The sequence below is a fragment of the Alligator mississippiensis genome, chromosome 3 (assembly GCF_030867095.1).
Source record: "Alligator mississippiensis isolate rAllMis1 chromosome 3, rAllMis1, whole genome shotgun sequence".
Classification (NCBI taxonomy): domain Eukaryota; kingdom Metazoa; phylum Chordata; order Crocodylia; family Alligatoridae; genus Alligator; species Alligator mississippiensis.
In genome coordinates, this window is record NC_081826.1 from 188710157 (window position 1) to 188738044 (window position 27888).

Below are 27888 nucleotides of genomic sequence, written 5' to 3' on the forward strand. Positions count from 1 at the left end.
TGGATCGGATTGGGGGCAGTGATCTGAACCAACGAATTGAATCGCTGTCCCTGATTCGGGCTGAATCTGAATTGAATAGGGCCTGCTTTACACACCCCTATTGTGTAAGAACATGAAAAATGTCCAGGGGTGACAAAAACAGCTTGTGGCCCCAGTTCAACATGTAGGACATATCATCTGGCCCACAGAGCTCTGCACATGTCCAAGAAACTTGCGGGGGAGTGGTGACAGCGCTAATTGCTGCAACTCCCAGAGCCAGATGACGCAGCATGGTTAAGTGGGGTTAGAAATGTTTGTGGATTTACAAATTAGGTTGCAGCAGTACCTAAAATATATGAGACATTTCCAGTGTCTAAGGGAGATGGAGTTCCTGTCTTTGAAGATCTTAGAATGTGAAAATGCGTGCAGACAATGAGCAGGCTGATAATGGCATAGGTCATCTTGGTAACGTATTAACATGGACCCTACTGTTTCATTTTCACGCTTTAAAATGGGGGTTAGCAGTGGCCCAAATTAACACAGCTCAGTCCAAAAGTAGGCCAGTGCTTATGATCCAGACATCAAATGCTGCCAGTTCTTCTTGCTGCTGTCCCAGCTTTGTAAACCTGATGAAATGACTTGGCAAGAGGATCCAGCCCATGGGCCACAGGTTGCTAACTTCTACTTTAAAGCATTTGTCATCTTATTTTCTACTTGTAGACCTCCAGGTTTGTGTAATTAAGCCTCTGTCCCAGCTGCCTGTGGAGGGTTCGGGATTGAGAGTATGGTTGCGGGTAGAAAGGTAAGAAAGGTTTATTGACTTAACAAAAACACAATTGCGCATAGTAACAAGACAAACAATGACAGACAAGAATAATTCACATGGGCAACTTATCGGCAGTCCCCTCTGATGTCTGAAGTACGACAAGTTTCTCTTTTCACAAAGCTCAGCGAAGTCAGGTGTCCCTGATCAGCGCTGTCCGAGAGGTACTGGGAAGGACCATGGTATTCAGTCCTTGGGCTCCTCGAGATCCACGGGCCCACTGATCCAGGTCAACAGCTAACTAATCCTTTCACAGAGCTGTATCTTCCTTCAGAATAATTTCCAGATGTTTTAGCTAATTTATAGCTTCTGAACGGTACTGATAACGTACAGCCACTCAGATTCTTTTTACTTCAACTGTCCTTAGACTGACCAATAGCAGTACAAGCCTTGCATTCCTTTGATAAGGTTAATTTTAACTATACCATAGGGCCTTACTACTTCAAGGCTTTGCTAAATTTACTAGGCCTTACTTTATACAAGGCCTTACTACATTTGAAACTTTTTAATTAGGCTCTTAGCAACAACATATAGCTTAATATCTAAATAAATACAGAAAAACACTTGGTCTAATCTTCATAGAGCCTTCAGCAAGCACCTTTATCACACGGACATGATTTTCAGCTGTCACAGCCTCTTGTTTTCAGTTTTAAAAGTTTACATGTACATTTATTAATGTTCTACTTCACTTTCTGAAATGCTTTTTTATGTTACATACCAAAAGTGTATCTTCAAAGAGTGACTTAAGTAGAGAGAATGTGGACTTTTCAGACAAAGAAGGGCTCTGCCTGTGTTCAGGAGATGTATCTTAAAATCAGTTGAATCTGATAGAGCAGGGGTAGGCAACGTTTTTTTTGGTTGGAGTGCCGAAAAGCGAAACAATGCCTACCTTTTGAAGGTGCTGGAGTGCTGGCATGCCAGAAAAACAAAATGCGGGCAGGGAGTACATGGCAGGATGCCCTGCTTGTGCCCCTTCCCTCTCCACCCCAGGCTCCGTGGCTATCAGGAGTTGCCCAGAACCTGGGCTGGCCGCAAACAGCTGCTGCCTTCTGGCCCTGGTCCTGGCCCCAGTGTGTGCCAAGGAAAATGGCCTTGCATGCTACGCTCAGCACGCGTGCCAGGGGTTGTCGACTCCTGCTATAGAGTTAAGTTCTTTGTAAAAACTCAAGGGATTTCCTCTCTGTATCTTAGACTTCCTCTCTTGAGATGCTTCTCTTCACTTTTGATGAAATGAAGATTCATGAGTTGGGAGAATCTAAGTGGAAGCAGCAATGTGAGCTGATGCCTGGGATGGGAGAGTTTACTGGGCACCAAAATACAACCTAAAGTACTTAAATTTTGTTTTTTTTTCTTCTATAGTTAGATCTTTCCCTCTTCTGGTACCATCTCTACTCTTAACATGGCTGAGCGGAACACTGGGCAAACCAGTGGCTTTCAGTTTTCTCTTGCTTTAGAAGGCTTACTGCCTTGGGTCATGGGAGGAGGAATGTCTTCTGACAACTGTAATGTTTCACATTCATGAAATAAAAGAATTCAGGACTGTCTTTTGGTTACTCTACACAGGTTTTTATCATTTGACATTGTTTGGTGGTTGACATTGGTTGGTGCTAGTACATAAAATCCTGCTCATCTTTGTGTGAAGCAAATGTGAATTAAGGTAGTGTAATTCCATAGAGATGTCATTTCAATACAAGACTGAAATGACAGTTCCTACATTGCACAGAATATGGAAAGCGAAACTTCAGTCTGATTGATTCTTGACAGCAACAAAGAACCAAAAACCTACTTGATCCATGCCTTTACTGGACTATAACTCCCTTTTTGCTGTTTTTTCCTATGATGTATTACTGTTTATCTCTGTATTTCTGTACTTGACCAATGACGCATCTTTATGGCCAGCATGGGTCTCTCTGATCCTTCAATGCTTTTCCATCCAAGACTGTCAGTGTCTTGTAGCTCCAGTAAAATTGAGTTAGAGAATCTGGGCTATAATTTGCATAGACTTAAATATGCTGGGATTGGGAATTATCCCTGACCTGCTGTGAGTTTTCCTGTAGCACTTTTACAAAAATGTTGCTGAAATAAATACAAGCATAAATGTTCAAGAAAAAATAACTCTAAAGCAGAGGTTCCCAAACTTTCTTATTGTATACCTCCTCCCAGACTTACCAGCTGCCTGCATACCCCCACCAGCATACATTTTTATATTTTAACCCCTTAAATGCCAATTGTTGTTATTACTAGCCAATTGCCAGTCAAGAATGATGGGGGGAGGGAGGGGCTGGGATGGAGTGCCACTATCTAATGCCCCATGCTGCTGCTGTTGTGCCTCTTGCAGGGAGCAGTGTGGGGGAGCCTCCACCCTCTGTCTGATCCTTGAAGTGGCTTTGGAACCATGGCAGCACTCTCCCACGCTTGGAGCACTCTGGCTGTTCCTGTCAGCCAATCAGAGTGTGAATAAAGCATGACAGACAGACAGATAAACTTAGGTTTTTATAATATTAAAATAATGAAAATTTAAATTTTGCCATTACATAATTTCTCTCTTGTTTCTCTCCCCCTCCCCCCCCTCCCCCGTCCCCCATAAATGTTTTGCTTATCCCCAGGGGTATGCATGCCACAGTTTGGAAACCCCTGCTCTAAAGGCATGAAAGGATAGACCTGATTTGATTGATCCCTTGTGAAGTAGTTGATTTCCCAGGCAAGTAAAATCAGGTTTGTCAGACAAAAGGTTATTAAAAACCATTGCAGATCCCACCAACAATTAAACTGATGTTACACTTTGTAGTAGTTGTAAATCAACGCTGTGACTGTGTGAAAATGAAAAGATAGGTAAAGCAGTGATAGCAGTGAGTGCTCTTCCTGCTAAATAGTAGCAACTTCTTTGCTTAATAAGGCAGTTAAAATCTATAAATGTTAATGAATCTGCAGTGTTCTCTTCCATAGTTTGCAGATACCAGTACCATAAGATCAATGTACTTAATTCTTGATGTTGCCACTGATCGTGTTACGTAATGTTCTCAGAGAAACAAGGTCAATGGTAATCACTTATTCAGCAAGAAAAGATTTGCCAACCAAGGCTCTTGAAGGATTAATAAACTATTTTCACTTAGTGGATTCAAGATAAAGCACTTAATCTGTGCTGCCTTAGAAAAATATACATGCAGAGTTGAGTGTGATGGCTAGTTGGCAGATGTTTCTTAATGAGTGTTCGCTTTTCTTATCCTGTCTTCCCCCCCCCCCCCCCCTCTTCATTTTAGATATTGCTTGCTTTCTTAGTTCACAAACTGGAGAAAGAGTTAAAATGAATGTAACCATTTCACCAAAGTCTTGCAAATATTTTCACTGAAATCTTAGACTGTATGAACAAGACATGCATCTTCTGTCTCCAGGGAAAATGTGCAAGAACGCAAGTTATTTCAGAGCATATACTCAAGGCCCTCTGATGTGCCTTCTATTTTTTAGCAAGGTCCCTGGATTTGGTAGCTCTCCCATGCACCAAACTGAAATTCTCTAATTTGTAATAGCTTTTCTTTCTTATATACACTAGGAGTTCATAGTGCTAATCATGCCAACAACTATTTGTTCTTGTCTCTGAATAAAATGCAGGTTGACTTGTACACCATCACTATGAAAATCCTAAATTTTCACATTGGAAAACCAGGGTTGACCTATACAGCATATTGCCCTATATACCATGAAATATGGTAAGATAAATCCCAGTAATACTCTTATTTCTGTGTGGGATTTAATGGTTGTCAATGATCAGGTAAACTGGAACTTTAAACAAAACCATGGACTCCTTTTTAACCTCCAACTAATTTAACTTTATTATGAAATCACGTGGGCTTTTACAACAAAGAATTGGCCCTATTGGGGTATATAAGGCTAAACATGAATCTCTGGGGAAGTGATCCAAAGGTCACAAGTTCCTTGACAGACAGAGAGGTTGGGAAGTGCAAACCTACAGGAAGCAATGTTCAGCTAGAAAGGTTGGAGAGACTGAGCCTGATGCAACGGAAGTCTCAGCAAGATAAAAACTAAAAAACCCAAAGGTTTATGACTACTTAGGGTACAGATGGAAGTAACTTTAAAAAAAACCCAACATATTTTGGTGTAATGTTTCAAAAAGCTAACACTTCCAACCAGAGACATGGGTATAGACCCCATTTCCCCTGCCCAGCTAAAACACCTCAATATCACTGCAGTTGCATGCATTTGTTTGCTGTCTAGACAGGACAGACTATAGGAGGGTGCAGGTACAGAGACGTATGGCATTTGGGGGGCTGGAGGTGCACAGGTATTTAGTTGGGGGGAGGCATGGGATTTAGCAGGGGTCTTGGAGGGAAGCAGTCACTGGGACATGGAGGTCTGTAGTGACAGTGGGGTGCCACCAGGATACTTGGATACCTGGATCTCCAGTCCCCAATTCTCCAAATCTCTCTTCTTCCCCTCTCCTAGGAGCAGAGATGTAGAGGAGGCTAGGGGGCTGGAGAGCCTGGCTTTAAGGGAGGAGCAGGTGCAGGGTCTGTCAAGTGCCAGGATCACTTCCTAGGTGAAGAGTACTCAGCATCAGGAGCTCCCAACAGGGGTTGGGTGGGAGTGGGAGGGTCTGTGGTAGTAGTATGGAGCTGCAGTGACTCCAGCTCCAAATACCCCTCTTCCTGTTCTCCCCCTTGAGCAGAGAAGTAGAAGGGATTGAGACTGACATGCTTATCATCTTGCAGGCCCCCAGAAGTGGGACCCAATGGCTGTTGCACTGTTCACCCATCTCTTCCTCCCTCCCTCCTTTCTGGAGATCCTATGGGATCCCTGTCCCTGTGTACACCTAGCAAAGAAAGTTAAACCCTTGAAAATAACACCTAATTTGAATAAGTGCTGTTTTGGAGCATTTCAGCCACATTTGGAATATTTCAAAGGCATATGAATTGTTTGAGTTAAGTCTGTCTACACTGATAGTGAAAGGAGAGGACTCTAGTAGTAGCACCTGAAACCGCAAGGGGAAAGCCCCTGGTAAAGCTGGCACAACTTCAGTTAGTAATAATGAGTGGTGGATGGGGGAAGCCAGTGACTGATACTTGTGAATGGAACTGTTAATGATGTTGGCAATTTAGGAGACAACTTGAAAAAAAATCTGCAGTGTATAAAACTGATGCACAAAGCATAAATTGCCACATTAGTCTCATCATTAGAATGCTACTGAGAGAAGGGGGACAGGTAATGATGCAGAATATCCCATGTAGGTCACCAGTTCAGATTCAGTTCAGGAATCTACAGATCCAAATCGAACCGGGAGACCTGTTAAAAGGTCCAAATTGTTTCAGAAACCTCCAAATTGATTTGGGGAGATCTGGCCATAGACTATACAGGCAGCAGTCTGATGCTGGACACAGCTGCCTCCAGTTGCTAAGTCTGTTGTGGTGGGCAGAGGGAAAGGGCATGGGAAGGGGGCAGATTAATGCACCACAGTGAGGGAGGGATTGGGGCTGGGACAAGCTGCCTAGCCGGGGCAGGGAGGCGCAGGACTCGGAGGGGGGCTCCTGCCACTGTGCACCACCGTTCTGGGAGCTACTCTTCTGGTGGCTCCTCTGATGGCTCTCACAGCTGGTCTGGGAGGGCATGGGAGCAGGCGTGTGCCCCTGGATCTGTGTGGGCTGGGCTGCGTTCTGGGAGGCTACCCCCAACTGCCCGCCGCAGGGCTGCACTCCACAGGGCAGGCGGAGCCAGGGCTGTGCTCTGGGCAGCAAACCCCCACTGTTGGGCTGCACTTTGCAGGGATGTCTGAGGCAGCACTGGCACTGGCACCATCCCGTGCATGCCTGCCGCAGCTGGGCAAGCAGCTGGAGGGCATAGCCCCTGCTTCCAGCGCCTTCTGCCTCCCATCCAGAGTGCAGCCTGGTCCAGCCTGTCCTGCGCAGATCCGGGGGCACATGCCCACTCCCATTCCCTCCCAGACCAGCGGCAACAGCCACCAGAGGAGCCACTGGAAAAGCAGCCCCAGACTGGCGGCTCATGGTGGCACACAGTTGTGGGGGCCCCCCACCCTGGCTGGGCAGCTGGTCCCAGACCCAACCCCAATCCCTCCCTGCTGTGGGGGCATTGATCTGCCCCCTGCTTCACACCCCTTCCCTCCCCCCTCTGCCTACCACAACAGACTTACTAGCTGGAGGCAGCTATGTCCAGCATCGTCAAGGACTACTGCCTGTATAGTCTATGGCCGAACCTCTGAATCGGCACCAAATGGAATCGGGACAGTTATTCAAATCACCGAATCCAAATCCGAAGCAAACACTTGCTGCTTCGCACAGGCATACTTCCTACCCCTCTGTTTGTGAGAGAAGTCTGGGTGTTCTCAGTTATTGCTAGTTTTCAGGATAGTCCTTCTCAGCTGTCAACAAAGTATCAAGGAACTCTGCCTAGGCCTGTATTACTACTATCTCTGTGACAGACATGCAAGGAAGTAAATTAAAGTTATAGAGTTGTTTGTAGTAACTGCTTTTCAGAGATCAAATTCCACTACCCCCCCCCCCCCCCCCCATATCAAACCACTCTGCTACTGCTCAGTTTTTACTCTAGTGCAGTGGTTTTCAAACTTTTTAAGACTCGAGGCACCCCTTGTTAATCTGAAGGCACCCCCCAGAAAACGCCGGCTCTCAATTTTCACAGTTTTTCTGACTACATAAAAATGATAGAGCCATTCTTTTGTTGCAGAAAACTCAGAAAGATCATAATTGGTCAGAACATTTTTAACAGTGTGATTTTACTATCTGAAGTCTCCAGGTGTATCTTGTGAATCATGTTTGCACACCTATTGTATGCCACAGCATCCTGGTTGAAAATTACTACTGTAGTACATGACCTTCTCTGGTCTAATCTATGTCAACAGAGTTGTGTTGGTTTAGCACTGCTGATTTTAATTCCTTAAATCCAATCCGGTTAAACCTTTACCTGGACAACAGACCCTTTAAAATTGGTTTAAACCTTGCCTAAATTTTCTTTGGCTTAATTCAGAGTTTTATCAATATGTTGTTTGGCCTTCGCAGGTGAAGACAACTGCATCCAGTGGTGGGGGGGGGGGAGAAGAGAGAAAAGAAAAAGGGAGGGAAAAGATACAAGGAGAAAAAAAGAGATGAGAGAGAGGAAAGAGAAAAGAGGAGGGTGGAGGCTAGGTCACGTGGGTACGTAGGTGACTTATGAGCTTGATCTTTGCCTTGAACAATCTGCTGCAGGGAAGTCAAGAAAGTGATGCGGACTGGGTACAAGAAGTTTTCGTTTTCCTGGCCACATGTTTCTTCATTGCTTTTGCCATGCATTGCTGTTCAAAGGCCAATGCTCCATTCTGGATTGATGACTTCCAGGAAAGACGGTCGTGAGCTATTTGCTCCCATGACCGGGTCAATGCTGAAACTCTTTAGGGACACCTGTAGGGTGTCCTTGTGCCACTCCTTTAATGCGCTGTGACAGCGTACTTCATTTGATAGGTTGCTGTAGAAAATTTTCTTTGACAGGCAAGTGTCAGGCATCCTTGAAAGGTAGCTGGCCCATCTTAGCTGCTCCATTTTCAGTAGAGAGTGAATACTGGGGAGATCTGATCTTCCGAGCACTTCAGAGTCCGGAATCTTGTCCTGCCACTTGATCTTTAGTATCTTTCGCAGGCAGCACAAGTGGAAGTGGTTTAGTTTCTTGACATGACACTGGTAGACAGTCCAGGTTTCGCAGGCATAAAGGAGGGTTAGGAGAATGATGGCTTTGTATACCTTCAGTTCCGTCAACTTTCCCATGCCTCTGTCAGTGGGAATTACCAGACTGACTTACAGAGTCTGCTGAAGGCCACGCCAGCTGTCGCTAGTCTCACGTTGACTTCATCATCGATGTAAACAGCATGGGAGAGCATGCTGTCTAGATAGACAAACTTGTCAACTATCGACAGTTGTTGGCCTTTAACTGAGATGTGTTTCCTGGGGTGTTGTGCCAGGCACAGGTTGAAACGTCACTTTGGTCATCTTTGTGACAATAGGAAGTCTGAAGTTGTTGCAGGCTGATGAGAATAGGTCCATGAACCATTGCATGTCAGCCTGTGAGCCTGTGCATAATACACAATTGTCAGCGAAGAGGAAGTCGTGAAGTGTGGCTCTCTGGACTTTAGAGCTCGCTTGGAGCCTGCGCAGGTTGAATACGTCTCCGTCAAAGTGGTATCTGTTCCCCATCCAAGGTAAACATCTTGGAAGGCATCTGACAGCGTGGCAGAGAATACCATGCTGAAGAGGGTAGGTGCGAGCACACAGCCCTGCTTGACACCATTTGTAACTGGAAACGGGTCAGGGTGCATTCATCCTTTGCAAGGATGTGCGCCATCATGCCATCGTGGAATTGTTGAACGATATTGATGGATTTTCCGGGGCATCTGTATTTCTTTGTGAGTTCCCATGTTGTACATGCTCAATAAGAGTTTTTGGAAAACTTAATGAATCACCACATTTTAGAAGAGATTCTAGCAGCTCACTTTTGAGCTTCCTTTGTTTGCCTTATAGGAAAGTTTCTATTATGTGTTTACTACATTTGTCTTGCTCTTCAGTCGTGTGCTTTTTGTAATGCATGTGACACATGCTGTTAAGCAAAGTCAGTAGTCAAGTCAAAATCATGTTTTGTGTATTAAAGAATTGAATGTGTGATTAAATGAATGAGAATGCATTAAAAATGTTTTATCTATCAGATTGTTCCTGGGGGGGTTGTTTTTGCCTTTGCATTTTTATAGAAATAAGAAAAAAGCAAAAAATTAAATGGAAGCTTCTTTCTTTAAAGTAAAAGAAACATGTGCAAAAAACCAAAGCAGTTAAAATAAAATGAAGATTCAACTGTCTTTTGAAAAGAGTATAGGAAGAAAGGGAAGTTAAGTTATTTATTGCAGTTTGGAAAACTTGCCTTGAGATCCACAGAGTTAAAAAATAGTGCACAACATAATTTGTTTACAAGCAATACTTTGGCTGACTGATAACCAGAGATTCAAATCCATCATTGGCTGTTAGAGTGAGTCATATTTGGTCACACCTTGCTTAAAAGGCAGAGGAGAGATGATGAGCAGTGGAACAAAGGCAAATAATCAACAAATATTAGTTTTGTTGTAGTAGTAGTTTATTTACAACTTTTGCTAAAATAATACAATAAAATTGGCAACAAAATAATATCACATATAATATACAGTTATTGGTACAAGCATCTATTAGGAGTGTATGTCAGGAGCGGGCAATTATTTTGGACAGAGGGACACTTAATAAGTTTTGGGGAGCTGTTAAGGGCTGTGTGGGTAGCCCTGCCCCTTGACAGTTGCCCCACCCTTGCTCACCATGGTGGCACTAGAAGTCCCACCCCTTAGCCCCTGACCTTTGCCATTGGAAGTCCCTCCCCTTGCCCCAAAAGTATTCCTTTTGGGAGGAAGGGTGCTGCAGTCTGGAAGCTTGGAAAAAGATGGACAGACAACATCTACTATAACTTCTTTTAATTTTATTTTAAAATATTTTTGTACTGATTTCTGTGTTTACAAAAAGTGCATCAGAAGTGGCTGCATAATATCTCACAATACATTCCTACTGTGTGTTTCGTGTGGGCAGTAAGGGAGTGCAAGTGACAGGGTGTTCTGAGAGAGAGCTGGGGCCAGGCTGCCAGCTTCATAGCGTGCAGCTCTAACAGACTGCATGTGAGCCTCACACAATGCAACCAGGCAGACCTCTCCATGCCCAGGCTCTGCACTTCTGTATCCCCACTCTGGGTCCCTACCAGTCCCAGGGCTCTGTATTCCCACCTGCCACTGCCTTTCCATGCATTCCCTCTTGCAGGGTTGCCCACTACTCCCCACAGCCCCCACTTCCTGCAGTGCTCCCTGCAGACCCCGCCACCCACCATGGCTCTGCCGCCTGCCGGGTCCCACCGCAGCCCTGCCGCTCAGTGGGGCCCGGCTGCAGCTTTGCCAGGGCCCGCCTCCTGCTGCCGCTCTGCCACCCACCACCTGCCAGGGCCCACGACGGCTCTGCCGCCTGCCATAGCTCTGTTGACTGCCAGGGCCTGCCTCAGCCCGGCCACCTGCTGGGACCCGGCTGCAGCACTGCCACTGGTTGGGGCCCACTGTGCCACCTGCTGGGGCCCACTATGGCTTCACTGCCTGCTGTGCACCACGTGGGCCCCATAGCTGCCACTTCCTGTGCTGCTTTCCATGGCCCCCTCTGCTGCTGTGCTGCTCCCTGCACCCCCCACCACTCCCCACACCCACCACTTCCAGCCACTCCCTCCGTCCAGTCTTACCTTACTTTCCACTCAGATGGAGGGAGATGGTACAGCTCCAGGGGCAGAAGGCCACAAGCCACAGAGGCTTCTTGTTGGGGGCTGAGGGTGGGAAGGGCGTGGGGGGCTGGGTGGAGCTGGGCTAGCCTTGTTGCTCAGCCACAGGCTTCCACTGGGTCCTGCTTCTGCTGTCTACCTGTCATCTTTGGCAGGCAGCCACGGGCAGATAAAACTTTTAGAAAATTAATTTTTAAAGGCCCTGGGGGCCGGATGCGGCGCATGGACCGTACTTTGCCCACCCCTGTTATATGTTCTACCAGTTGCAACAAAATTAAAATAAAACATAGTATATGATGATACAAAAATGCATAAAATGAAGCAATATATAATAGTACAGTAAAAATGAATAAAAATTAAGGCATTCCATTTGATTTTTCGCTCTTATTCTTTGTTCCAGTAATGCAAATATACCTAGACAGGCTGTAAGTTGTTAGAGATGAACCAAATTATTTGTTTTTTCTTCATTAGCCCAGATTTAAGAGTTTCCACTAAGAGGAGATCCATTTTTGTCCTCTTTATTGAAAGAATGATGAACGAGATCACAAATAGTCATTTAGGTCATCTGTCTTATTCCCACAAGAACATATTCCGTCTAGATATGGGAACACCACTTGCCCATCTCAGTGTGTGGATCTCATTAGGATGAATCAAACTTTAGTAATGGCCTCTCATTTGTAGTTTTGTGCTTCACATAGGTGGCTTTCTAGGCCAAAAAAGAGATTTATTTATCTCAAAGTGGAAGCTTGAGAATCTCACTGCCTGCATATCTATCTCCATGCTGGCATATTTCATTCTTTAACTTTATATCTTGTTTTATATATTGGTAATATTGGGTTAGTGATTGTTGGCACATTTCCTAGGCCATTGTTTGGAGGAGAATATAAATTTTTTTAAGCATTTAAGGGTTTCTTTGGAAGGAGGAGAGGCTTTTAAAATGCAGTTCTAAGGGTATCTGATAGGTGTACTAGCTCTTAATTTTTTTACCAATAATTTAGTTCTTGAGTTTAATGTATTCACATTAAGCAGCCACATTTCAGATTGCATGAATCCCCCACCCCTGTTACAGAATTTAGTAGAGGTAAAAGCTGCATTAGAGAGTAATTTGAATTTTTTTCTAGTTTTGAATGAACTGTGTCCCCACAACTCATGGTTATGCTCTGTACAATAAAATGAACCCTACCTTAGATGTGTAGACCTTTTAGTGCTGCCAGTATCTCCTTTTTACCAGTGTTATTGTAAAAGGATGAAACTCTAAGGCTTGTTTTACTTTAAACCTTCCATTTTTGATGCACTGGTTCTAGCTCAAATTTTTATTTAAATAGATTCCAGTTATTTAAATGAAGACACTAACTCTTATTTTCTTTTTATGTAAAATCCATAGTAGTTTCCTCTGTTCATTCCCAAGAACCAGTACCTAGGATTTAGCAGTGTTGATTTCTGGCCTATTTAAGACTCACAATGCTGTTGAAAGCATCTAATAAACTTTGGTTGCCTGCTAACTTCATTTGTCAGTGGACCAAGCGAATTTACAAGTTGAGGGGCCTCTACTGGGATCTCCTTCTATCATCTAGGCAAATAATTTAGTCGCACTCTTTTCTCCTGTTTGTGGTACAAGGAAAGAAGGGCCCTGAATATTCAAGAAACATCAGGCCATATTTGGTTTTATATTCCAAATGCAATTCAGATTGTACTTTAGAATGAGCAGGAATCCAGTTCAGCTGTTGAGTTAGGGTACAGACAGAAGTAACAATTTTCACCCAATCTGGCCACAGAAAGCAGTCTACAGCTGTGACCAAACACAAGTGCATGGCTGCAGACAGCTTCAAAAATGGCTGTTTGGGCAAAAATCTGAACCCTCATTGCATAAGGGGTCAGATGAAGACGTTTCAAAACAGTGTCTGCTGTAACTTGTCTGCATTGCCTGTGTATAAGTTCTTAGTTACAGATTTTAAAAGATATATAAGCTTCCAAAGACATAGATAGATACGTACCTTCTGAGATTTGCAAAAGCACTTAAGTAGGTTAGGTACATAATCACTGAAATCAGACTTGGGTGCCTAATTTGCTTCAATGCTTTGGTAAATTCCACTAGGCATCTCCCTGTCTCTTTACATGCTTAAATATTTGTAAACCCAGCCCCTTGATAGATACTGCTTTGTAGCACTGGCCATGAGTGAGCCACCTCTCGTAACAGCGAGTTTGTTCAACCTCATTTGCTTTAAACATATGAGTTGAGTCTAAGTTGTGATGGAGAAGAAATAATTGCCTTCACTAAAGCTTACTCATTTTCATAATTAGCCTGTTAGTCTGAATTGGAACCTGGCTTCTGTGCTGTAACCTTACTTTGTCAGTAACAGTGATGCTGGAGCTTTCTCTTCCATGAAACTGAAATGAGTTCTAATATCTTATTTCTACAATTCTTCCTACCTTTTAGTAGGGGGCAGCATTTACTTTGCTTAAACAGCTCTAATAGTATCTTATCACAAAAACAAAAGAATAACTTCCTAAAGTTAAACCCTTCATTATTAATGACCACTGGCATGTAACCTATAAGTATGAAGAAAAGGAAATAGGAATTAAGTTAACATTTCATTTCAATCTTCACCAAATCTAGTTTCTTGGCAATGTACGTGGAGGAAATCTAGTAGATAATAAAATGCTCTCTAAGAATTTTACCAGGTAAATGATGTACTTTCTGTCTGTTCCCTTAATTTTGTAGCTGTTTAGATTTTGTTTTATTTAATTGCTTGTTTCTGTAAAAGTCCTGCAACGCACTTAAGTCAAAACAATTAAATGTTTTTTTGCTCTTTTGTAATATTTTTCTGCTATAATATTTTCTTTTCAATCAGGTGAAAATGAAATCCTTGACACTCTACACAATATTGCAAGCAAGAACAAGATCTGGAGGTCCTACATTGGCATGGGTTATTACAACTGCTCAGTACCTCCAGCCATTATGCGGAACTTACTGGAGAATGCAGGATGGTAATGTACAGTATTTCCTCTGTGTGTGTGTGTGCAATATACATTACTAATTTTATAAATATGATACACAGACAAATTCTGTTTAATGGTGTACAGATGTCTGTTTTTGTGCACTCATCCATTCTTGATGCAGAAACCATAGTTACAGGAAACATCGGTCATTCCTTGATTGTTAATCAGTCAAATTAGAACTCTGTTATTTTTCTGGAATAATCAGCAAAGGCAAAATTGCATTTTTGTTCACGGAGAATAGTCTTTATCCCACATACTAACTATAATAACAATAGTGGCCTTTGTATCTTAACTTTTCTGATGAAGAAATCCTGGTCAAAATAGCAAATATTCCCTGACTATTAAATGTTTGTGTGAGCATTTTTAATACAAAATTATAACATAGAAAAAGTTAGTTAATAAGCCAGTATTAACCATAGCTTTCACCCACACTTTACAGATACCAAAGACCACCTGGGATCTGGATTCAAACCCCCCACTTCCCCCAGTATGTGCATCAGTCATGGACATCCTTTTCTCTGATATGCTCAGTAGAAAAAGTGGTGTCTGAAGATTTCAGTTCCAAATCAGTTTGCCTTTAGTAAAAAGCAAAGTTAAAAACAAAACAGTGAATTAGAAAAAGTAGTTTGGCAAACATGAGTAGATTAATCTCTCTAAAAATCATTGCTTGTTCAGTTGTGGAATATTCATTAAGCAAGGAGAAAACCTGGTATCAGTTCATGAATAATTGTGGCTAGCTTGTACTTCAGCATTTGATAAAGGAGATATGTGTATTGTAAGTCCTAAAGTCTGTGCCTGAGTGGAGTGTCTTTGTGTAGCTTGCATATCAAGCTGCTTTTTCCTTTCAGAAATTTCATGTTGTAGATCCAAGAAGTCTAGTTAAATGTTACATCCACAAAAAAAAATAGTTCAAGTTGGTCTTACTCTGCCCCTGCTGTAGCATTTGCAACCTATATATTTCCAACCTAACTTCAGTACTGACCTAGTATGTGAGAACAAATATTGCAAGTTAACTTGAAATAGAAATGAAATGCAAGAAACTCAGACTAAGTGGATATAAGTAGTTTTTCCAACTAATAGGATATTAGTAGAGGAGTCAAGGAAGACTCTTATTCTTGGAATACCTTTAAAATCAGATTAGCATTTAGAAGGCTTTTATGAGTTTCAAGTGGTTAGTGCTGTCGAGAGCAGAACAGAGCTGAGCCATTACAATTCTAATCAAAATTAATGCAGACTTGTTTTAAGAAATCAGATTGCCCTGACCAGTGTTGAATTTTCTGTGCTAAGCATTGAACAGCTTGAACCATATGCTCATTCCATAGCTACCTGGGATATGTTAGGGAATATTTTTGTTTTTTGCTTAGTTTTATAATACCCTTGACATGACTAGTATTTTTCTTCACAAGTTTCTTGTGTCCTGGTACAGTCAAACAGATTTTTCACATTAGGAGGGTTTTTAACATGCTTACTTGCCACTGGTTTGCTAAATTAAGAGTGAAGCAGCAGCATGCAGCTGAGCTGCTTGCTTCAAAGTGCACTACTTCTATCAGCTGGAACACAGCGCTCATTCTGTGCAACTATTTACTATAAGTATGTATATTCTCCTAGCTAGTTCACAAACTCATGTTTCAACAGGGATGACACTAGGAATATGATACTGCAAAGAATCTGGGTTCTACTCTGCAGGAAATGCAGTCTTTGTGATAATGTTTGTCTTGAAATATGGCCATAGGAAGTGGTTGGGGTTTGGACATTTTCATTTGAATTATGCACATCTCCAGTGCGAAACTTTGTACATAAAATTAATTTTTTAAGTTATTAGGACACTTGGGGTTAGCTTTGGGAGAAGGTAAAGGAGAAAAGGATTGGGAGTTTTATTTATGATTGAATGTGTTTTTATTTAGAAGTGTGAATATTATCAGAGTCATCCTTCTTTAGAAGACTTGCCATAAAAGTTTTCCAGGGAAGTCGGTTATATTTTTCTAGGAAAAGAATCAGCTCTATAGCAGTCTTGGTAGTGGCTGACTCAACTAGACACAGATGCATGACAACTCTTTGAGAAGACAGAACAGCTTAATTCAGGGGTGGGCACTTATTTCAGGTGGAAGGCTGCTTACTGAGTTTTGGCAAGCCATCGAGGGCCACATGACAGGCAACCAGGGGCAGATAAATATTAATTTTCTACATTTTTAGGGGCCCAGCGGGCCGAATTGAATGGCCTGGTGGGCTGCATTTTGCCCACCCCTGGCTTAATTAGTTTCTAGATACAGTTCTATAAGGGCAAGCGTATGCAATGATTCCAAAATGCTTAAGAAATTTTATATTCACAAAAAGAGGTTAAGTTTGCATTTCACAGAAAAGGTTATTGTAAAACAAACCTGACACCCCTTGCCTATTCTGTTTTGTAGAAGGAAGTTTGGTCAACCTGTCAAATTTAAAAAATCCAATATTTGAGAATTTTCAGACCCAAGAAAGCTTTTTGTTGTTGTCAGAAAGTAAACAATAAAACTTAAGAATGGGCTGATGTTTGTCTGGTAGCAGTTCCATAGTTATGATAGCAATGGTGTAAGCCAACAATCTGGTCTGTTTGCAGAAATGTTGACTGAATTATGATACTCTGATTCCTTTTCATTTTCTTAGGAGAGATCCACAGTTACAGGTTTCTTGTAATTTCAAACACTCACTCACTATGACACATAAGCTAGGAAAGGTGTATTTTGAGATTTCAGTATACTTTTAAGAAGCTGTGTTGTAGTTTTAGCATAGCAAGCCCATTTGGCTTTGACAGAAGAAGGAAATGGCCTGCAATTTTTGTCATCCTTTTATTCTTGCAGCTCATAATTACTTATTTTTATAGCAATTCAGTTCCCTTAAATCCAGACAAAGGGCTTTGTTGTTGAAGTAATCATAATTGTCATAATTTATCATAATTGACCACAGAATTACCAAGTTTAGCTAACTGGCAACTAACCATATTGTATAAAAAGATGTAGAAAGAGTATTTCTGCTTTTTCTTGTTGTAGCTGTCTGGATATTTGTCATTACTTGCTTCAAAATCCTGTAGTATGGTGCAGATTGTACAGAGCAAATTAAAGTTCATAAAGGCTGCCCATTTATGTGCACAAGACTTCCTGATAGTTTTTATGTTATTAGCATACTTACCTGTTTCCTTAGAAACAGAGGTAATTCTTTTCCTGTAATGTGACAGGACATGAACATGAATGAGTGACCAAATAATATTATCTGGATCCATAACTTTGGATTTAATCTACACTTACCCTACATGCTGTATCTCAGGATGGATTTGATTGAAATCATGATTAAAATTACTGGTCAGGAAGCCTCCATTTTAATAATTGTTTTCTACAACAAGTGCATTCTTGTTGTTTGAGATCCTTCATTTAACTGCTTGAAACTTAGCACTTCTAGAGAAAGGTAAGTGCTTGACTGTGTACATGCTCATCAGGGGAGATCATCAGCAAATAGAAAGAGCCCTATTCTCCCCAGCACCACCTGGGGAGACGAGGAACAATCGTAATAAGCTGATGGAGAATAGGTTTAGGTTAGAGGTCAGAAGGCAATATTTTACAGTTAGGGTGGCCAGAATCTGGAGCCAACTTCCTAGAGAAGTGGGCCTCGCCCTTACCTTGAGTAAATTCAAAAAGAGGTTAGATGATCACCTGTCTGGGGTCTTGTGAACCCAGCATTCATTCCTGCCCTTGGCAGGGGGTTAGGCTAGATGATCTGTTCAGGTCCCTCCTGACCCTAGCTACTATGAAACTGTGTTTACACAAACATGCAGAGAGACTGTAGGGCTGATGGGTATGTAATCAGGTCTGTTACCTCTCATCTCCATATGCTGCTGTTAAGAAGGATGTTATCTCTGGAGACACATACTCTCCCTATGCCTGAAGAAGGGCATTTGTGCCCAAACGCTTGCAAAGATCAAGTTTTTTAACTATGTAATTGATCTAAAAAGATATCACACGTCTACCCAAGGAACCTTGTCTGGCTATGATCTCTGGAGACGCAAATCAACAGTTTGAGAACTGAAACTAAGCATCACAGAGATGCTTAATGGGATCTTCTAGACTGAGCACTGACTCTCATTCAGTAGAGTGGTTTTCTTTAATCTTTACTAATCTATAGTGAAGTCTCTGGGAATCCCATAAAATTGGGCCCCTAATATAGCCATGGCCTGCTGTGACCTATTTATAGAACTTCTAAAATGGTTACATTGATATAGTGTCTCAAATAGTATATAATTAAAAATGATAATCCCTATTTCATGATGTTATCTTTGAGCTTTAACAGATCTTAAATTAAAACCATCTTTATAGAAGTTTGCTTTTTTTTAAAAATCTTTAAAAAAATCAAAAAATGTGATAAAATAAAAAAATCTGATTTAAATAAATCCATTTTTTAAAAATCATTGATATTTATCCACCCTGTCTTGTATGTTTTTTATTCACTGTTTATCTTGTGCAGTGTGGGTGAAATAGTTTTAGGTTTTGTACATTTTTTTTTACCAGAAGCTGCATTAATTGGACATGATGAAGGACTAATATAAGAAAAAATGGGGATGAAGGAAGAATGTGTACTCCTTAGGAAAAACACCCAAGAGCAAAATGGGTTAGAAAAAAAAAAAATATATATATAAAAGGCTTTAATGCCACTGAGTTTCAGAGGGAACTGGGCTTCTAGGTCTATTTATGGTTTTGAAAGTTACTTCCTAGTGCAAAGCAGACATGATAATATGGGTGACTTGTTTAAAAAAGCTTATTTTGTGGGGGAAAGACAATGCTATACGTTAACTCTGCATGTTGACAGCAACCATGGGGAGTGTGCACATATGTCATAATATATTATGTGATGTAGTAAAAATTCTTGTTTAATGCAGGCAATTCAATTTATTTTATTTGCAGTTTGGAAAAGCTTACTGATCCTGAAAGCATTTTGCTAGTCCACAAGAGTGTGTGTGTGTGTGTGTGTGTGTGTGTGTGTGTGTGTAAAATTTGAACTCAGTATGAGCTAATCATAATGTCTGCCTGGAAAAGCGTGGCTAGAATATATATTTTTTTTAATTCCTCACATTTTACAGCCCTTGAAGATATGTGGGTATTTATTTAATTAACAAGCTTTTAAATAATAATTACAACAGTTACTTGAACACTGATACTCATGAGGGATCCTGGTTTTCTCTGTTAAAAAATCCAAAATTCTGTTATAAAAAATCCAAAATTTTCTGTTTTAAAACCCCCCAAATCCATGTTTTTCTAGGATTAAAACAAAACACCACTGTATATATAGTGATTCCTGGGTCATTTTATTGATATCTTATAAAGATATCAATAAAACATTGTGTTCAGCTGATACATATATATGCATATGTATTGATTGAACGCAATGTTTTACTGATATATTTGAAATGTTAAAGCAATTTGGAAGCTTACCAGTACCTCAGTCATTATAGTGAAATAAATTCTGAATACCTATAATTCTTGGGTATATGAAATGTACCAGCACTATACTGGTTTGCCAGCATTGAGGTCTCTTGAAAAGTTAATATGATGAAACAGCAGAAAACAATCGGACGTGACTAGAAGAACCAAAAGAAAAATAGGCTTTAAGGAACTGTACAAATGCTGCATAATTCAGTGTGCCTCCTAAAGATTAAAAAAGAATTAAAAAAAAGACAGCACTGAATGGCTGCTCAAAATATGTTCCTATGCAGTGGAAATAAATACTTCTTCAGTTGAGCATATACATATACTCAAAAAATACAGTTAATTTTACAAAAAATACAATTAATTGATGAGTATCTTTTTAGAATAGATAATGAAGCTTTTATATTTTTATGGGAGCTGCCAGTCTGCTGATATTTTCTACCAGAGATGTAGTTTGAAGCAGAGTCGAGAGTTAGCTTTAGTACCAGGAGGTGATGACAGTTAGTTTAAGAATTCCAAAGTAAGACCTCTATTTTGTTGTTTTCAATGTTAGCAAATATAAAAATATTCACAGCCTTGAAACATTCAGATCTCTGCTGCTTTCTAATCCAGTTCTCTTGGTCACTGGCCCAGGCTTTGGCTGAAAGCATGGGTTTCCTAGATACTGCTTGCTGTGATAATGCCTGCCTGCCCTGATTTGGGGATTATTACTCTTACTTCACAGTTTTTAAGCTTGTTCCTTGCTGTACATGGTTTATAATGTACTTCAAAACATCAGTTAATGTCTTAAAGGGCTTATGTTTACACAGATGTATTAAAGACCAAGGCTAAAACATGTGACAAAAAAACCACAGTTAAAGGAAGAAAATGTCTCCCTTCCTATTTTTTGTAGGTGTTTGACTTACAGAAAAATCAGTAAAAGACCACAGGAAAAATACTGAATCCCTGAAAGCTTTAGATAATTCTTGCATATTTTAAGTAAGGAAGTACCTTGCTGCTTATGGATGCTTCTTGACTGCTTCATTTCATTTGGGAATGTTTATTTGTAGAAATTCCCTTTGATCAGAAAAGGTTCTCAGTACATTTTCCTTTGCTTGATTTGGATAAAAGGCTGTTTGTATTGTTTGCCACTGTGCTGATTTTTTTTCATTTGATTATTAAAGGGGCTGCAAGTCAGATAACTTGAGACAAACCCCTTGGAAAAAAATTTAAAACTTTTTAACTAGGAACCCAATTTCACCTGCTGTCGGAGAACTAGTTTATATAAAAGTTTATTCCAAAAATGTTTAACGGGTAGTACATTGGTAATACAAAAGTTCTTAAAGAACTTCAGACCTAAGTGTAACAAAATAAACAGCCATGTAATTTGAAGTGATGGCGACTAATTAAAATTGTTAAAATTCAGGGCTTAGTTTGGCAGCATCTAGTCATCTGTCAGTGTGAACTAGCTTTCAGAATTGTTATTTTTTATTATTATTAAAATAGGCTTTTAATGTTGGAATAGAAAAAGTGTTTGTAATGTATCGTAGAACTGTTTGGGTTCCCTCCCCTACTAGCCTGTATTATTTTAATTTTATTTTTTTTAAATTTGAAGGCATAACACAGAAATCACTAAAATATATCAGTAGTAATGCTCAGTTCTATGAAAAGGTTGCTGTGACCTGCCAGTAGGGGGCAGAATTGGTGTTGCTATGGAAAGCCCTAAGAGTAGAAATTTCTTGCTGAAAAGCACAACACCGGCTTTGTCTGTAATGAAGTAAGTTTGTGTCGCGCTGAAAACTTGGCAGAAAACATTCTAGATGTAGAAGTGGTTTGAGTGTTGTTTTGAAACAACTTCATAACAGAAAATGAAAAGCACAGTCTTATCCAGGTAGAGCTGCATATACTTAATCTTTCACTGCAACTCCTTTATTCCATTTATCTGTACATTTAATACCTTGAATATCTTCTGGAGATATGGGAAAGAGAGTACTCCTTTCAGGATAGTGAGATTTTTCTCTTGCATAATGTCTTACCTGTCCCTGAAACCATACCTGGTGATACTTCCCCTCTATCGGGCGCTGGTCAGACCGCAGTTGGAGTACTGTGTGCAATTCTGGGCACCGCAATTCAAGAGGGATGCGGATAACCTGGAGAGAGTCCAGAGAAGGGCCACTCATATGGTTAAGGGCCTGCAGACCAAGCCCTATGAGGAGAGACTAGAGAAACTGGATCTTTTCAGCCTCTGCAAGAGAAGGTTGAGAGGCGACCTTGTGGCTGCCTAGAAGTTCATCACGGGGGCACAGAAGGGAATTGGTGAGTATTTATTCACCAAGGCGCCCCCGGGGGTTACAAGAAACAATGGCCACAAGCTAGCAGAGAGCAGATTTAGACTGGACATTAGGAAGAACTTCTTCACACTTCGAGTGGCCAAGGTCTGGAACGGGCTCCCAAGGGAGGTGGTGCTCTCCCCTACCCTGGGGGTCTTCAAGAGGAGGTTAGATGAGCATCTAGCAGGGGTCATCTAGACCCAGCACTCTTTCCTGCTTATGCAAGGGGTTGGACTCGATGATCTATTGAGGTCCCTTCCGACCCTAACATCTATGAATACCTGGAATCTTTTCCTGAACCTCTGCTTAAACTACTGTGAAAACCAAACAGAACTCGATTTCTCCCTGGCTTCTTTTTAACTTAAGCTTACATCAGAAGTAATATTTTGATATGCTTTTAATTTTAAAAATGTCATGTTTCAGCTAGTTTGTTCATTCTTGAGTTTTTGGGGAAGGGATACCAGCAATATTGACTTTCATAGGATTTTACTACATAACGGAAAATTGTACAATAGCTGTGTCTTTTTCCCATTTTACATACGGAGGCCTGTGTTGTTTTTTTTTTTTCTTTTTTCCATACAGATTCTATCTTCAGTAACAATTTACAACAGAATTCTCAGGAATTCTGCTTCTTTCTTTCTCCTTTGGGAAAGATCCTCAATCTTGGTGCATATTCTTTTTGGAGTATGAAGTCTGTACCCTCTCAAATCCTGAACTATGCAACTTAACTTGATTTTTCTTAAACTTGTCCATTTTTTAAGGACCTTGGAGATGTAGAGCTCAAATTTTCAAGTTTGATTATTTTGATGTAACCTAGTACATGAAAGGCTCCCTTGCATTCTTCTGCTCCCCGCCCTGCATGCAATACATAAACAGAGAGAGGGTATCTTTTAATGCACCAGTGATACAGTTGGGAATAACTTAGCCAAGCTTTTGGGCACAAGGCACTTTTCTTCAGGTCTCATGGACACACAAACAATTAGTGGATCTAGGGCAGTGAAAAGACGTGTGCAATGGTGGCAGGAAGCTCACTGTATATGCTTCCAGGGTGCCTATACACAAGCTGGGAGTCTGCTCTGGCACGCTATAATTAAGTCTGCTGGAGCATGGTAATTACTGTGGTCCACTTAGCTTCCATGTCTCGTGTATCAGTGTTCCTGTGCTTCAAATTGGCAGTGGGGCACTTTAGTTAAAGCTTGTTCAGCGAGCTTGTTTGATGCTGATACAGGAGATGCTCCAGGTACTTTCATTAGAGCAGCTTTTGGAGCACATGTAAAAATGTCCCCAGTGGCCAATATCAGAGCTCTTGGTAGTGAACTGACAGAAAAGGGGCCTTGACCAAACCATCATGCCTCTATATGTATAAGTGAGTTTCAGGTCATATATTTGTCAACTACATGCATAATCCCTGCCATGATTTATATTGTACTCTTACAAATTTTGAAGTCAGGAGAGTCTTTTAAGGAATTAGAATTAAGTCTGAGCTTTTAAATTCTTCCCCCTCCCCTCCCCGTAGTAAGACAGTTATTGCATGGAATTTCCTGTCTTTAAAAAGTTAGAAGAGAAGACCTCCCAAAGTGCTTACAAGCACCTTGATATGGAAGCGAGACTGTTAGAAACCAGTTTCTTGTGTGTGTAACCCTGGGCACGATACTACATGTGCCCTCACCTGAATAATGGGATCCTGGGATAGCCAGTAGCCCTGCCCAGCCCCCCTGGGAAGCTGCTGCAGTGCCCTCCAAGCAGAGAGCCTCCCCTTACAATCAAGCACCCTCGCAGACCATTCTCAAACTATTTACAAGATTTAATTATTTACAGCATAACAAATAATCATTAAATAAGCACATGGATATACCGACTAATAAACCCTCAGGAACTTATTTACACAGTCTCTCACTTGCACACGGTGTACTGGGGATCCCGTGTGCGCTGCCCCTGGCGGGGTGTCTCAGGGAGTGGGACTGTCTGTGTCCCTGCACAGGGTCTGTGGACGCTCCCTGGTGCTGGTGTCCATCTCCGTGCTCTTGGGGTCTCCGGGCAGCAAGCAGCGACTCCTCTGCAGTTCCTGCAAGACAGCCTTCCCCTGCCTTTGACCCCCTTCCCTGGTTCTGCTGTGAGCAGTGTCTGGGCTGCAGGCTGTAGCAACCCTCCTACCCCACACAGCCTCACAGCCCCGGCAAATGCAGCCCCTCCCTGGGCTTTGCCTGCCCCTGTGGCTCCTCACCCATCAGGGAAACTAGGGCAGACTCGGGCAGTCCCCACCCCAGCTCTGCTGTGCTCACCCAGCCACATCGGCTGCAGTCAGGTCTCCAGGCTTGGAGTCTCCACACCAGCAGTCCCTGTCTGAGCCTGCCACTGCAGCTTCTCCACTGCTGCTCCTGCAGGCCTCTCTCAGGGGCTTTCTGAGGGACCACTGCATTGAGACTGTGAATCCGGTCTCCAGCCTGTGCCTCAGCCCCCTATCTCTCTTTTGTGTCCCGCCCCCCCACCCAGGGAAAAACTGCTCCCCCTTTTATCCAAGCCTCTCAGCCAATCCCAGCTCAGGGCCCTTCCTGGGCTTTTGCTAAGGGCTCTCTTTCAAAACTTTGCTGGGGTTACATCACCCCTCCCGCTTCCAACAGGGCTGCTTCCAAAACAGCTTCACTAGCCCTCAGAGCCTACAGTGTCCCCTCTGGGACAAACTCTGTCTCTCTGCCAAGCAGCCCTTCCCATTCTGTTCAGGTGGGTCCATTTTTTAAACACTGCTACATGTGTATTTTCAATTTGCTAGAAGACTACATTTCTTCATATTGTACTTCAGTGTTCGGAACCTCTGCAGAAACCTGGAAAATTAAACTGCAGAACTTCAGGGTGTATTCATACTTTTTTCCCCCCCAAGTTAAAATGATTTAACTTTAAAATTATACCAGTATTTCACGGTCTATGAAAATAGTCAATGTTGGACCATCAACTTCAGGTGTCTCTGAATTAAGCTGCCATACAACTTCTGACCCTGATATATGGTTGAAGTGTTTCCCCCTTTCCCACTCCTTTCAATATATCTTAAGGTAGAATGGCTGAAATGATTGTACTGAATGTGCTCCAAGCACACTTAGGTTATGAATTTGAGAAATTACACCAATATTAATTCTACCACTGATGTTTATGGGAAAACATTTAACCTGCTATATAGAAAATTGAAAATAACAGATAAATATAACTTAATATATAACAGTAAATATATTTATTATCTCTTGAATAACACTTTCCCAGATACTTTTTTTTCTATCTGTATTTGCTATATATTTTTATCTTCTCCCCTCCACCCCTGTTTTTCTTATTTCTTTAATAGAAACAGATTTCCCTTACATGTTTACAAATTTTGTACATGTAACTTCAGTAGGAAAAACATACTTCTGTTTAAATTATTTTGAAAAGAGATGTCAGTGACCTGATATATGAAATATATCTATCTAACAGGGTTACCCAGTATACTCCTTACCAGCCTGAAGTTTCACAGGGCAGGCTAGAGAGCCTGTTAAATTACCAGACTATGGTATGTGACATAACTGGAATGGATGTGGCCAATGCATCTTTACTGGATGAGGGAACAGCTGCTGCAGAAGCTATGCAACTATGTTACAGGTAACCAACTCTACTATTGGCCAATGTAAGACTCGGGGAGGAATTCCAAAACTTATGCATAGTGTCTTGTTTTATTTTCTTATGTGGAATGGGATGGATGACTGGACTGAAATTAGGATGTGCCATCTCCCATGTCATTGTGGACAGGTCATTGCCAAGCATACCCAAGGAATGAAAATCAATGTCTTTTGAGCTGTTCTTTGTCACTTAGCATTGTTTGGTTTTAAATTGTTGGTCTAGTTCATAAAGGACAAATTTATGGATCGCAAAAGTACCAAAGATATGGCTAAAGAGCTACTTGTGGTCAGGAATACCATGGACATTAAACCTCAACTACTCCCTTTGTCTATAGTGCTACATACCTGATGAACACTCCTGAGGCCTTTTATGGAACAGTACATGTGGGTGAACTATATATTATTCATCTTTTGCCGTACCTATTCTATCATAGAGCTTTGTCTTCTGGAATGTTACTCTGACACCCTTAACAAACACTACATTCATATAAACTAGTGTTTATTTTGTATGTATGAATTATCTTGCAATGTTTCCTGAGCTCTACTCAAGTTGTGAGGGCAAGTAAGACATTTCCTGTTTTATGGTATGTAGGAACACTGTATTAAATCACTTGCATTTTCACCTGTGTGTGTTCCATTTATAGATATTGTTTTACAACTGGAGCTGACAAATACCATTCCTTCTTTAGAAATCCATGCTCCCATTAAAAGTGAGGTATCCTAGTAAAACAAGATTGCTCAGCTTTTACTTAGCACTCAAAATGAATAGCATACAAAATCTCTCGAGTGAAAACAGAGAATTTTAAATGTAGCTCCCTTTTATATATTAATCTTAACTAAAAAAACTTTCTTGAGTACTGAAGCCCATTAATAAGCTGCTGGACAAAACAACAAAAATGGAAACTTAGATCGAAGTTACAGGAAATGAAGTGGTGCTCAAACCTTTCCCTCAAAGAGAAGAAAGATTTGTTTGGTTATATATCTTTTTGGACCAGCTTTACAGTTTGTTGTGATATTAGACAAACTATGGGGCACAAAATGCCCTTCTTTCAATCTGGGAAAGGAGCCTGCTGTTCCCCAGTGGTTGAACTTTGTTTGCTACAGAGGTGCTGAGAATCTAGTATCCAGCTGTTAGCACCACAGCATGCCAGATAGTTCTAAGGGATTGTTAAAGCACAATTAACCCTTAAATGGATGTGAAATATAAAAACAAGCAGCTGACATAACCTAAGTCTAGCTTTATTGATGCAACACATGTTATCTTCGCAGTTTCTATATACACAGAGAGAAAAAACATTTAGTACAATAATCTCACCCAACTTCCAGGTGGTAACTCTGCTCAATAGAAAAGGTGGCCAGTCAGTTCCTGGAAGCAGAGGATGCATCAGTGGAAAGTCTTTATGGCTGGCACAATCAAAATCCAGACAGGTGTTGAAGGTGTGTTAACGAGACATGCTTAACTTTCTTGCTGCCCCCTTTTATGCTTTTCTTCAACTTCACTCCTCTGATGACTCTTTGCTTCCAGATTGGTTTCCCTCCAGTCAACATACTGTCCATATATTATCCTGTCAGCATAGTCCTTTGTTCAACAGACCTATCACATGCATACCTCCTCCTAATTTGGTCCTTTGTCTTAATCTGGGCATTGTCCATTGGTCTCCTCTTACCATCTTTCATTAACATATCCAATCATTTCATTCCTCTGATTTAGCTAGCTAGTGCCAAGTTCAGTTAATCTGAGCTGGTAACAAGGATATTACTATGTTATGTTAGAAAAACTTTTCATGGAGATGAAAAAGAAAAGAAACATCATATGAGCAAGCTGAAGGCCATAAGCTACCTGCATTAGCATACTCAAGATCAGCTGATAATACAGGCACAAGCAAAATGAAAAGCTCAAATAATAATGAGGCTATACAAAAACTTAAGCAATGGTTAAATAAGGCTAAATATGAAAGAAAAGTTGAAATAATACTATAATTCACCACTCGAGCAAGTGCAACCTTAAGCATAAATATGACAAGCTACCCTAGCACAGCTGTCTAGGGAGGGGAGAAGGATGGTTCTGACCTGCAGAGACAGCTGGGTTGTAAGCTTGAGCCCAGCCTGGCAAAAGGCTGCTGACTCCTGTATTAAATCATCCTATGGGAAAGGTTTAGTATTTTGACTGTTTGCTGCTGTGATCCAGGCTCTGAATTCTTGATATCCTATAGTTTATCATTGCTTCTTTCTTTTTCATTTCCACTCCTTTCAATGAAAATAGTCAGTGCTTATATCATGCTACTTATCCTCTAAAACTTTCAAATAATACCTGCTCTTAACAAATACCCTGTGTTTGTCACCAGATAACACAAGGT

General features: G+C 41.2%; 1 protein-coding gene across 1 annotated transcript in view; it reads left to right on the forward strand.

The window, feature by feature from the left end:
- GLDC (glycine decarboxylase) overlaps positions 1-27888 on the forward strand; it is an 85515-nt gene that overhangs the window by 9574 nt on the left and 48053 nt on the right. The window contains exons 3-4 of the mRNA XM_019478009.2: positions 13987-14122; positions 25350-25514. Of these exons, the coding sequence (XP_019333554.2) occupies positions 13987-14122; positions 25350-25514 (301 nt within the window). The remainder of the gene's footprint in view (positions 1-13986; positions 14123-25349; positions 25515-27888) is intronic.